At 40.9% G+C, this 13822-nt stretch overlaps 1 protein-coding gene across 1 annotated transcript; it reads left to right on the top strand.

Moving 5' to 3' along the window:
* The first annotated feature begins 4055 nt into the window (after window positions 1-4055).
* LOC130866605 (NADH dehydrogenase [ubiquinone] 1 alpha subcomplex subunit 5-like) lies at window positions 4056-4484 on the top strand. The gene has a single exon (XM_057758180.1). The coding sequence runs from the start codon at window positions 4083-4085 to the stop codon at window positions 4431-4433; it is 351 nt and encodes a 116-aa protein (XP_057614163.1). The 5' UTR covers window positions 4056-4082; the 3' UTR covers window positions 4434-4484.
* The last annotated feature ends 9338 nt before the right edge of the window (window positions 4485-13822 follow it).

Here is a 13822-nt window from a genome sequence, read left to right as displayed (position 1 = left end):
CGCACGCCTATCTCTACCTCCAGGGCTGTTGCTATTATACTCCAGGAATATATTAAAGAGCAGTGATGAGAGGACACATCCCTGCAACACTCCTTCGATGATCTTAAATTGATCCCTTAGTTCTCCACAGACTTTGACAGATGCAAAGGTATCTTTATAGGCATTTTCTAGTACTCTTATGATTTTCTCTGGGTACCTGTAGAACCTCATTGTTTCCCAAAGTCCTTTCCTCCAAATGCTATCAAATGCCTTCCTGAAGTCAATGTAACAGACATGTAAGTCTTTTCCAAATTCTTTGTATTGCATTGCTTAACATACCTGGAAAATAATTAAAATTGTAGTAACTCAACTATTTTAGACTTACCCTAATGTTACCATCTAATACCTAATTCACCAATATTGGACTAAAATAATGAAATACAAATTTCAAGAATGAGTTAAACTTTCATGGTGTGATGTAGTGAATATTAAGCCAGTGACTTCTTAAACCTGTGTTGCAAGCCTATGTTCTTGAGGTAGATTGTAGCTGAACTCTCACCCCTCCACTGACAGGTCTATAACTGATTGTGTGTAAGTCACTGCACTGTCACGTGTCCTGATTTCCCCTTCTGTAAAGTGGAGAAGTTATTAACATGTAGCACATAGGGCTGAGGATTAAAGGTTACACATAGAAAGATTCAGAGCAGAGTCTGTGCCCGGGGAGTTTCCACATCTGCTGTCATTTGCTGATTTTGTCTTCACATGTTACAGCATCTGATTTTCAAATTAGTCAGGATATCTAAGTAGAGCCACTGTGTTACTGTTTTAGTGGGGTGACATCAAACTACATGTTTTACGTAGCGAGACTGAATGTTCAAATCTCATACACACACCCAAATGCTGAATGTAAATTTCACAATGCTGTAGCACAGGGGGTTCTTTACTCAAATACACAATCAAATGTGTTATGACATCAATACTGATAAAAGAGACTCTGGTGAGCAGATTCATTTTGATAACAACTTTTAGATATGTGAGCAAAAATGAAGATCATAACTATAATTTCTTTCTTGGTAACATCAATAAAATAAATAAAATTGAAAATAAGAAACCAGGCTGGTCTCGAACTCACAGAGATCCACCCGCCTCTGCCTCCCAAGTGCTGGGATTAAAGGCGTGCGCCACCACCACCCGGTCGAAATGTGGACAGTTGTGTAATGATTTTCTCTGTATTGACTCGTTCAGTGCTGGAGGAACGCTCATAAGACTCTGGAAATAAGAAAAACTCACAAATCTCAGGAAGTTCCTGAAACTTACATAATTTACAAGGTCCCTTCACAAGCAGTAAACAGCAGCTGAGAAGAGCAGGCTCTATAACCGGCCAAGTTGCCTTCCCAGTCATGTAGGGAGTTCCAGGGAGGGAGCCTCTGTGAGTTATCATGCATGATGAGGTAGGCTTTTTGGTGATGTAGTTGCTGTGGGTCATCCACATCCCTTCAAGAAACCTTCAACCATACTCCTAGGAGAACCCTCAGTAAACTCACTGTTCCATTAGGCTGAGGTTGGGTGGAATCATTTATTTTGCTCTGTCATAAAGCATACTATCATACGTTCATATCTCTCCAGGGAAAGTCGCATGACAGAAAATGGAGAATCCACCTGCTTGATTATTTAATCATCAAGGAAGTGATGACTTCATGAGTTTTACTGACTTACCTATTAACAATCATTCCTTTGGGAAAACTTATATTGGCCACAAAAAAAAAACAAACCAGTGTTCTTCATATTTGGTACCTATGTGTCTTTTGTTTGTATTATTTAAAATACGAGTTAAACCACAAACACTATGGGAGCCTTGGGAGCCCTTGATTTCAGAAGAAAGTTCAGAAGTTTCTCTTGTTTGAAACCACTTCATTTATGTTCATTTACGATGGCAGCCTTATTAATCTAATATACATGCCTCACTCCTTACAGCAACACAGATGAAAGGAATTATGTATATGCAAAAATACTAAGATCTAAGAGGTTAGGAATTTGGGGCAAGGTCACAGGCTAGGAATAAAACTGCTTGTTCCATAGAATCCTGTCCCTGTCCCTTGCACAGGCATGTACTCTCATGAAAACACCATAGCTTCACTTCAACTCCTACCCATCCTAGAGCGGTCCAGACACTGGGCATCATCTCTGCTGAGTCAAAATCTCTGTCAGCTCCTGGTTTAGGTGGGAAAGAAAAGATCCAGGAACAGAGTTCAAGTGCAGCCTTACAATGACTTTCTTTCATCCAGCTAAGTGCCTACCCTCACTTCCTGGGTGGCCATCCCACCCCCCACCCCCCATTCTCTGTGTTTAATCTAAAGTGAGATATTTTCTTTATGAGTTTTGGTTTATTTACAAATCGAATATAATTAAAATGTCTGTCTGGAAAACTTCTCATAGACACACCGTAAGAGCTTGTACAAATAAATATTCTTAGTTGTTAACTTAAAAACTTCAGGTGTGGGGAATTCTGGGAAGGCAGTTTGAAGCCATTTGTTCTCATCAAAGAGCTGACCCAAACACGCCATGAGTCTTTGCTACATCTTTAAACAGATCTTTCTCAACCACACATCAGGAAAGCAGCAGAGGAAAATGGAATTGTGGATGAGCTTCCAAGGAATTGTGATGGAATCTGACGGGCCACCTCTCACGCATGTGGTCTTCACCTGGCCCCTCATCGTCCCATTCACTGACACAAGGAGATTTTTGGCATGAGAGATGTCTTGGCTGGTGGTGAGCAGCTGCCGGCAAGGTTCCAAGCGGTTACCTTCCTTGCTCCAGTGAACACTTTAAAATATTTACATCTGTACGCTAGTAAAACCAGACAGAGCATCACACCCAGGCGCATTTTAAAGGCCTGGAAATAGTGCCATTGTATTCAGAGAAAGACAGCACTGAACTCCAGAGAGAGTCTTCTCCATAGCAGTCATGCCGCAAGAATGCTCACGTGGATCTGGTTTTTCCAAGGTAGCTGCATCTTAAGATGTCATCAATGCTCTGTAATGCTACACACATGGGTATGTGTGGGAAGAGGCAGCGAGCCTTTGCAAGAGCTGTCTCAATTCTCAGGATGAGCAAGGACCTTTAGCAAGTCTGTGTTTCACTTTGGGATTCTATTTACCGGTCCTTTATTGGGTAGGTTCTTAGCATCTTGAGTTTTTTTGGTAGACTAGGAATAGTCAAGGACAAAACAAGGCTGGTGTTAAGTAGTAAAAACATTGGCTTCAAAGGGGAAATTCCATGTTCTGATTGTATGTTCACTAGTGTTGCCCTGAGCATCTTGTCTGGACATGTTCATACATGAGCTTCACAGGTTTGTAGTAGGTATGCAGGCAGGCTCAGGAGAGCCTCTCACTAGCTAAGCATTTGCTTCTTCCTTTTCCTCTCAGGAGAGTCTCACCCCCTCCCTTTGATGGTAAACTCGATTTAATTAGGTCTCACTCTAATCCCTGTGTCTCCCTGCGCATCAGGCACCCGTCCTGAACAATCCTTAGATCCTTGCTTCTAGTCCCTGAGGTTGGTGGCTCTGTGTTTATTTCCTCTACCTGGAGCATAAAGAGGAAGTCTCTGCGAGGTGGCTGGTTGTAAAATGCTTGAAACTGGCTTGCTATGTTTAGTATTTAGTTCTTCATCATGGTTGTATGAAGAGCCACCTAACAGTTTAGTGTTTAAAGGATCACTGTGTCATGTTGGGCGGTGGTGGCGCACGCCTTTAATCCTAGCACTTGGGGAGGCAGAGGCAGGCAGATCTCTGTGAGTTCAAGGCCAGCCTGGTCTACAGAGTGAGTTCCTGAAAACAGGCACCAAAGCTACAGGGGAGACTTTTGAACTAATTCAGCTGAAATAGAGAGCTCCTAATGAGACGAGGGGTGGGTATTAATGCAGAGAAGAGGAGGCAAGATCATTTAACACTGTAGGTAAAATATTGAGCTAGTAATTGATTAGATAGGAAGTTGAGGGGGAAAGAGAAATTAACGGTGCCTCCATAACGGATGGGAGCTTAGGCTATTTGTCACGTAAAGAGCATTTGATCTGAGGGCCGCTCGCTCCGGACGCCGGGTGCTGTCATGGCGCGTGCGTTGAAGAAGACCACCGGCCTGGTGGGATTGGCAGTGTGCGACACTCCACACGAGAGGCTAACAATATTGTATACAAAGATTCTTGATATTCTGAAGCAGTTCCCTAAACATGCAGCCTATAGAAAATACACAGAACAGATCACCAGTGAGAAGCTAGATATGGTCAAGGCAGAACCAGATGTTAAAAAATTAGAAAACTTGCTTCAGGGTGGTGAAGTAGAAGAGGTGATTCTTCAGGCTGAAAATGAACTAAGTCTGGCAAGGAAGATGCTGCAGTGGAAGCCATGGGAACCACTGGTGGAAGAGCCTCCTGCCAACCAGTGGAAGTGGCCAATATGATCACAGTGTCTGATGGCTGATGCCAATTAAATGTGCAATTAAATGTTCTGTTATGCAAAAAAAGAGCATTTGATCCATGCTATTGTATCAAATTGGTTCTGTTTTACTAGTTACTAGCTGATGTACTGAAATATACTCAAATTACACCTAAACTTGATTTTTGTTTGTTTAAAGTTAGTAGAGGCTTCTTTTCGTGTGTGTAATTTTGCTCCTAAAATTCTTTGGCTAGGGATATCACTGTACTTAAGATTGGTTACTTTTATGATAATCATCTTGCCTACTCAAGAATTTCTTTTAAAAAAATTTAAATGACGATTGTTTCCAAACATCATGACCTTTTATGAAAACTAATTTTAACAAGTGATGAAGTTAATATTATGTTAATAGATATTTAACCATTTATCGACATTTATCTTATAGTGTTTTTAATGCTATTTTTAAATTTTGAAACACAGGTTTGTTTTCATCTCTCAACGGACCTTAAAGCTGCTAGACACACATTGCCAGCCATGCCTGATTAGCATCCCAACCTGAAAAGGGAGTGCATTGTGGAAGAATAAATGGGAACCTGGGTTATAGCACATATGATTCTCCAGGATAGGGAAAGCGGCTTCATGTGGTAGCATTTTCCTCCGTGTCTACAGCTTGGTTCCCAGCCCTTCTCAGCCTTAACCAGAACTTTCTAAACAACATCATATTTACTAAACATCCTAATATCCTCCTTTTCACCTTATTTATGGGTAAATATAAACTGCATTTTTTTTCTTACTCTCTTGGTTGAAAATCACTGCAGATTAATGACTAGTTGGTGAAAAATGTAAGATTTCAAAAAGTTAGTAAAGATTGCCCTTTTAGGGTAGTGGGTTTTTTTTTTATCCTGAAAAGATATTAAAATAATATAATTGAAAAAGCAAAAGATAAATGAAATGCCCAAGGCCAGACAGCAGCTATTAACACCACCAAGGGATTGTTCCAGAAATGCTCCTAGTTCTGAGAGATGCTGACGACTACAAGTCAGACGTGATGGGATTGGTGAACTCAGTCTTGTGGCCTAAAATCTTGCTTCCAATTCAAATGGCACTCAGAGGCTCATATTCTGATCTCATTTATAAAGCCTTCAGAACTCCCTCTATGAGCAAATCAGGGGGGGAAATGGCCAAAACAGTCTACCAAAAACTTGCTTACTAACACGTCTGTTCAAAATCTTCACTGCCTTAAGAATCTGGGACACGGCTGCTGCTTAGGGATGGTGGGTGCCTTTTTATCGTGGCTCTTGGCATGCTCTCCAGATGGTATCAAGGTTTGGCTCTGTTGAATTCTTGAGTAAGGAAGAGGCCAACTATGCCATTAAGATTATGACCAGGTTTAAACTCTATGGGAAGCCAATACAGATATTCATCTCAAAGCAAACAAAGCAAAACAAAGAACCAAACCACGAATGAGTAGGCCAACATCTTCATTGAGAATCTGAACCCAATGAACTGAATCTGAAGTGATGAAGAGTTACTTTTTGACACTTCAAGTGCCTTTTGGATCATCATATGAACCCCTGCAATCATGGGGGATCCTGACACAGGCAACATCAGAGGTTACACCTGTTTTAATTTTATCTGGCGCTTTGGATATGGTAGTTGAGGCCATGAGTAAGCAATACCTCCATGACCGCCCCACCACTCTGCCTTACACCTTCAAGAACTCTAAGGGTGTATATCAGTTTAGCAGCTGGATGGCTTCTGGGAGTCTAGCATCCATTCTCCCAGGCTCATCAACTTCATCAGCTGTTTGAAGATGCGTGTTCTGCTCCCAAACCTGTAGTATCATCATTAAGATCTGAGCTTTCTTCACCAAGGATGTCTCCTCCCCACTACTCACCATCACAGCTGCCTCCTAGGAACCCCTCAAGAGAGATACCCTGACACATGCCCCATCGTCTATTTCTTCTGGGCCTAGAGGACATGGCCTCCAGCAACAGGATCCCCAGACACTGGGCATCCTTGTCATAGACATCTACATGCTGACCCATTCCAATCAAGTGGCATGCCCCAGTCAGGATATCTCAGATGCAGCTGGCCCACCTTGGTCCTCATGGCTTAGATAACCTCGTGCTAGGTCTCCAAGTTCCAGGAAGCAGTGATTACCATATCCACCCTCTGAAATGCCTTATCCCATGCAACCTCCTCTACCAGGTACCACACCATAGCCTCCATTTGAATCTTCATGGGTCATCCAAGTTCCATTTGGTATGTTTGAGTCTCCTGCATTGAAACACCCTCCTGAAAACACTGGCTCTTCAAAATTCTATTCCTATAGTTACCAATGGGGGCTCACTCCTCTCTCCAACTAGACACCCCTTCTCATGACCCAATTTGGGGCCCTTTTTCTTAGTAAATTGTCACATGCTGATCCTCTATTATTTGTTTCATGGGCCAATCTGAGTTTCTGCAGTTCCTTGGAGCTAATGCGTTAACCCCTCGTAGATCCTCAACCCCACTTTGATATTTTTTACAGAATATATTTTCCATATATGTATATATAATATATATTTCTTTGTTCTTTAAGAAATATGTGTATATATTTGTTTTAAGAAAAAAAATTTAATTGACATAAAATATTAAAAAAATATTGCATCTTTGCTGTCAATCTTCCCCAATGAAAAGCATTACAGCTAGCAGGATTTCTCACTTGATTCTTGATTCCTATAAACTTGATTTCTATAAACATAAAAATGCTCTTTCTGAACATTTCTTGTCAGATAAGGTAGAAGGGAACAGCAGAAGAAAAATTAGTTACCCACAACTGATCACTGGACAATGATAAACACTGAGATTTTCGTCGACATTGTTAGAATACAGAGTACCCAATGGAAACATCTGCTCCATCTCTGCCACAGCTTCGCAGATGCTCACCAAGCACAAAGTCAGATGGCGCGATCTTCATGGAAAGCCCCCCCATTAAATGCACGCCCAGGTGAGCAAGCTGTGTCAGGATAATTTAAACAAGTTCTCTAGGGTTCTACTGTCACTTGGCTCCCGTTCCAAACCTGAGTGATGTTGCTTAGGACAGACAGTTGTACTAAACCACAAGGTTTGAGCTAGTTAGCTGTCAGGCATTCCTGAAACCTTCCTCTGTCCAAGAATCTGAATGTCAAGAAAGAGTTTGGGGCAGTTAAAGTCTGGAAGTCATTGGTGAGTCGGTGGTCATCAAAGCAGAGGATGTATTTACAGATTTCTCTGAGGTGGAAATCTGAACCTGTCTCATCCTGACAGTATTGAGAGCATATCCACTCAAGCCAAAGGAAAAGCAGGCGGCACGGCTGCCCTTACCAGACCCTTGCTTGTTAAGACCAGACCGCTATGAAAATTCCTAATGATTGCTTCAGTGAACACATCGGCAAATTAAAAGTGAGCTTTCTGTTGGGTATGCAACAGCCCATGTTATAATTCCAGCACGCTGGAGAATCCAGCAGAGATTTGAAGCTACATTCTAAGATTCTCTCAAAAAACAAAACAGAAGAAAAGCAAACAGATACACCCAACTTCTTCTTCCTCTATCTCCTCTTCCTCTCTCTGTCTCTCTGTCTCTCTCTGTCTCTCTCTGTGTCTCTCTCTGTCTCTCTCTGTCTGTCTGTCTGTCTCTCTCTCTCTCTCTCTCTCTGGGGATTTCTTCATGCAACAGTCCTGGCTGTCCTGGAACTCACTTTGTAGACCAGGCTGAATGAACTCAGAGATCCCTCTGCCTTTGCCTCCTGGCTCCTTTTTCAGAGATGCATCTGAGACCATCCAAATCCAGAAGATAACAGAATGCTTAGGGGTTTGAAATGGTAGACTGCAGCTCCTTCAGATTTACCTCAACACAAAGCCAAAGTTTTGAGGGAAGCTTCTGGAATGTTGCGGACATCTCCAGCAATCTACAGCTTGTGCAAAGAAAATCACGTGGGAACTCCTGGTGCAGCCAGGCTATTCCTCTGGCTGGGCAGGTTAGGGGTGAATAAGACACACATCTGCCCTGGGATGATCTCATGGACATCTACCTAATTTGTTTCTACTGGTGTCGAAATTGTGTAAGGAGCAATACCTGAGTGCCTCAGAGTACCACAGTAATTGAAGTGCTTGCAGGTCCCCATTCCAGGCCTTTCCTGGCCAGTTAGCAGCAGCACACAGCAGGCGGAGAGCAGATAGCAACAATGAATCATAAGAACATTCTTTATTGCTTTCATCTGGTATAGCGTGTCTATGCAGAGTAAAGAAGTTCAATATAAAGGGAACAAATACAACTCACAAACTATACCTTTAATAGACCTATTTTCAACTCTTAAAAGTTTGTGTTTAGATCTAACCTTAACAATATATCCTTACTACCTTAAAAAGGTTCTATAGCGCCGGGCGGTGGTGGCGCACGCCTTTAATCCCAGCACTTGGGAGGCAGAGGCAGGCGGATCTCTGTGAGTTCGAGACCAGCCTGGTCTACAAGAGCTAGTTCCAGGACAGGCTCCAAAACCACAGAGAAACCCTGTCTCGAAAAACCAAAAAAAAAAAAAAAAAAAAAAAAAAAAGGTTCTATAGCTTGGCATTCATTCTTTATAATGAGAATTGTTAATGGTTATATAAAAATCTTCTTTGTTTTATATTTTAAATAAGCCAGTTTTCACCCAAGATAATTCAGATCAAAATGTTTAAATTTTACACAGAAAATTACACTCTTGCACTGAGACAGAGAGGAAAAGAGAGAAAGAGGCAGTAGCAGCCGCAATAGTACTCACCAACTTGCTCTAGATCCCTTTATAAGACAAAGCCTCACACTGCGTTAATGGGCAGTGTTGGCACATGCATTTAATCCCAGCGCTATGGGAGGAAGAGGCAGGCGGATCTCCGAGTTCGAGGCCAGCCTGGTCTACAGAAGGAGTTTCCAGGACAGCCAGGGCAACACTGAGAATCCCTGTCTTGAAAAACCAAAAACAAAAACCAAATCAAACAAACAAGACCACACACACATTCCAAATGCACTTTGATTTCTCTTTTTTGACAACCCATATATAACAGTTGTCGCTGTGCATAAAGTAGGTGTGTAGCTGAATATCTTCCGCCTACCAGTTTTAATTGGAATGTCAAAATTACTAGTATTTATGTTAAGTTTTATTTCCATGAAGAAATATATGGAAAACAGTATTATATAAACTGTAACTCATGTAGACACACAACAAAATAAAATCTTTCTGTCTCATACTATAGATTACTGAAACCCAGCTTTATCAACACCTGTTACTTTCTTGTTTAAACCCAGCTGGAAATATTGACTTTGTATAAATATAGGAAGTTCCTTACTTGTGTTAACTTAGTGTCAAGTTACCAAACATTTTATTTCAAGTACCCTTTTAAAAGACTAGGAATATAGTATTGATAAATGCATCTATGCATAGAGAGCTCCACACACATAGATGGAATTTGCCTAAGAACTGAAGACCGTGGTTATGAGATGCTGCCAGGGACTCCATCAATCTAGCGTAGATTTGTGTTGTTGCTTCTCTCTCCTCTCTATTCTAAAACATTCTTAATTATCATTAAGCAGTGAAAAGCTGATGACAAGTGTCAGCAACCTCCTTTTGCCTGAGCAGCCAATGAGAAACGTTTTGACATTAAAAGAAGTGACGTGTCTCAATTCTTGCCTTTTCCACCTGTACCCTGGCTGTCCCCCGACACTGACTCCCCAGGTTCTTCTCAGATTTTGTCTTTCTCATTTCTTCCAACCAAAGCTATGTTCAAAACTCCTGTCCTCGGCAATCTGTCTCAACTCCCCCGAGGAAACCATCCTCTACTGTGGATCACTTTTTATTCTGACTATTTATTTGAAAAATCTCACATATTTAAATACCATACAGTACCTAAAGGCATGGATTGCATATTACTGATTTTTCAATGGTGCCAGAAATTATTGTAGTATGATCTAGGTAGATGTCTGCTGAGCTGGTCATCTTACACACACACTCACACACACACACACACACACACATCCATGTACCCAATGTCCAATCCAAAACATGCTATGTGGTCTGTCTCTAAGAGTGTGTCTCACCATCTGCAAAATTAAATAATAAATCTTGCCTGAGTAACATTTTAATTATACAAATATTTTAAAAATTCATTAACATATTTAATGGATTTGAGGAAAAGGTACTTAGGAGAAAATTTGAATCTCTAAAACTCTACAAAATGATGCTAACGATGCCTGGTTTTGGTTAATAACCTTTGGGCACTAAGCCCCAGGGGGAATTCTAATACAATAAGGAATATTCCTAAACTCTCTAAACTATGAATAATTAATACTGTCTGTGATTAACGTATAATAATGATACTAATAACAGAGCCTTCAAGAAGTGACCCCTATATTTAATTACAGGTAGATATCTGCCACTCACACAAAGAAGGGCGCTGTGTTATAAAAGTGTCTCAAAAGAGTGCCAATTGCAGCAACTATTAGTAAATACGATTTAAACGAATTGCTTAAAGTAAGATAGCGCCATGCCAAGGTCTGCAAGGTCCTGAAACGTTCGCTTTTTATGTATGTGTCTGATGAACTGAACTAACCCTCGCATCATTTAGACCTTCCCACCACAAAAGTCTTTCACACATTGGTTAGAGTTAAAAAAAAAATACAATAAAAACAAAAACCACCTCCCCCATGAAGCAGTAACACATGACCGAAACCAGGCATTGGAAATAAAAGGACCTCAGACTTGGAGCTTGAAAAGGGAAGACAGAATGGCTTTAATACTTCTCTTTCCTTGAAATTTCAGGAGGCCGGTCTTCCCTTGCTCCCTCTCACAGCCCTCCCCCGCCCCTCCTCCCCCTCTCCTCCACTCTTCCCCCTCCTTCTCCTTCTCAACTTGCAGACTGGCAGCTCCATTTACTGAAGTGACTTTAAACACAGGACCATGTCAGACACTCAATTCAGCACGTTCAGAGTTTAAAACTGCCATGCTTCTTCCCTCTGCTCTTTCTGCCTCTTCTCCTGCATCTCTTTTGCTCCTTCCTCTAGGTCTGAAAGACCCCTAAGCACCTCCGACATAGCATGTTCCAACTTCTAAGCATTTCCTTGTTGGCTTAGGTAAAAGAAAAAGCTTTCCCAGCTGGGCCCCCCACAATTTACTCAGACTACCTCACGGCTGCAGTTCAGGTATACCCCGGTGGAGTCTCACCAGTGACTGCCAACACCCCTGAAATAGCAATACGGTAAACTAGCAGGCATCAAAGGGATTCCTAAATCACACCAAAGACAGTTTTACTACCCATAAAGTAGAAAACCCACGCAAGAGAGAAGCAGACCTGGCGTTACTGTTTATTGGCCAGGTGGAACTGATTAAGAATGTGAGAATCTGCGGTGCCAATAATCATGGGCTTTTTGTGTTCAACACAAGAAAGGGTTTCCCATAACGCAGCAACAGCGGGGCAGCAACACTCCAGAAATGCAAACGAGCATCGACTTTCACTCAGAACTGGGCTAGACAGGCTGGTTCGGAGAAAATAATGTTAAAGGAGGGATGGAGAAGACAGAACTCTAGTCTCAGGAATCAGAAACCAAGATCACAGATTCTTTGCAAATGAAGGCCGAGATGAACCCATGTGAATCCAGCAAGTGCCGTGTGAAGATAGACAAGAAGCTTATGGTCAAGTCTGGATTCACTTGAAGCCCTCTTTATGACAGAGGCCGAAATATTGCTTTCCCTGCTGGAGATGGTTCTTGTCTATGAGCTGCCTTACCAGATGTGGAAGCGGGAAAAGACACTGCTGAAGACTAACACTGCAAAGACATTTGACCGGGAGACAGTCTGTCTCCAGGCTTTGATCAGAGGAAAATAAGCGTACCTTAAAATCCTGAAGTGGAGGGTCTAGGAAGATATAATATATGGTTAATATTTATAGCGTGAATAGTTATGACCTTGAAAAAAGATATTGGGTCAGTATTGCTTTAGATTTGCTTGTAGCATGTGTACAAATACTCTAAGTTGGGCAGTGTTGGCTCTCACCTTCAATTTCGGTGCTCAAGAGGCAGAGGCAGGCAGATCTCCATGAGTTCAAGGCCTGCCTGGTCTACAGAATAAGCTCCAGGACAGCCAGGGCTACACAAAGAAATCCTGTCTCAAAACACACACACACACAAAAAAAAACCCAAAAATCTAAATAGTCTAAGTAACAGTTACCTGGTCTGATGCTCCCTGTCATCAATTGTGCAATTCAGAAGCACCAAGTGAAAGTTATGCAAAGTTATCATTATCATAAAAATCATAGCTGTTGAAGGCTAATAATTGCAATAAGCTTTCCATAGAACTTGATAGTTGTGGTAGTTTCAATATAATTGGCCCCCATAAGCTCATCGGGAGTGGTACTATTATGAGGCATGGTTTTATTGGAGTGGGTGTGGCCTTGCTGGAACCAGTGTGTCATTGTGAGGTGAGCTTTGAGGTCTCATATATGCTCAAGCCACACCCAGTGTCCCTGTTCACTTCCTGTTGACTGGGAGTCAAGATGAAGAATTCTCAGTTTCATGTCTGCCAGCCCACCACCGTGTTCCACCATGACAACAGTGAACCAAACCTCTAAAACTGTAAGCCATCCCATTAAATGTTTCCTTTAGAAGAGTTGCTGTGGCCATGGTGTTCCTTTACAGCAATAAAATCCCTGAGACTATAAAAACCCTAAGATAAAAAGTTTTCATAAAACAATAAGAAAATTAACATATAAAGAAAATAAGACAAGTTTACACATTTAGAGTTTGCTTTTAATTAAATTGTTCAGCCTTTATCAGATTAAAAGTTCTCGCTAGGATATTTTACATATGCAATTTTTAAAACTCCATTAATTTCAGATATTATTTCATTAAAACTTTAGAACATAGTTCATTAATTATAAGTGATTATCAAAGGAAATCATCTTTGCCCTGAATATATAAAATATAATTTAGCTAAAAATAAAAGTACTACATTTACTGAAGGAATTTACACTGAAACTTTTAAAAAAGAGAAATATGAACAGATAATATGTGTACAGAAGAATACAGGCTTATAAATTATACATAAGTCATCGATAAGATAAATATCAAATATACAAGATAAATACGAAACATGGCAAGAAAAACAAAACATAGAGCTTAGATTTTAATTGCATTATTATAATAGGTACTGTTCCAAAAGGAAAAAAATTAAAACCAATTTGAAGGTATTAGTACACATGAGAATCCATGCATATACCCCAGTCTACTTTAGAATAGCATGGCCCAATGAGAAATCATTAACTTATTTGATATTATAAGGGGGAATTTTTTGAGATTTCTTTTTTAAGTTGACTGCACAGTTCTTGAGTGTAAACTTTGCAGCAGACAACAGAGTGTCACAATGT

Source organism: Chionomys nivalis, chromosome 25 (assembly GCF_950005125.1).
Source record: "Chionomys nivalis chromosome 25, mChiNiv1.1, whole genome shotgun sequence".
Taxonomy (NCBI): Eukaryota; Metazoa; Chordata; class Mammalia; order Rodentia; family Cricetidae; genus Chionomys; species Chionomys nivalis.
The sequence above is the reverse complement of the archived record's forward strand: the minus strand, read 5'-3'. Positions and strand labels throughout refer to the sequence as shown.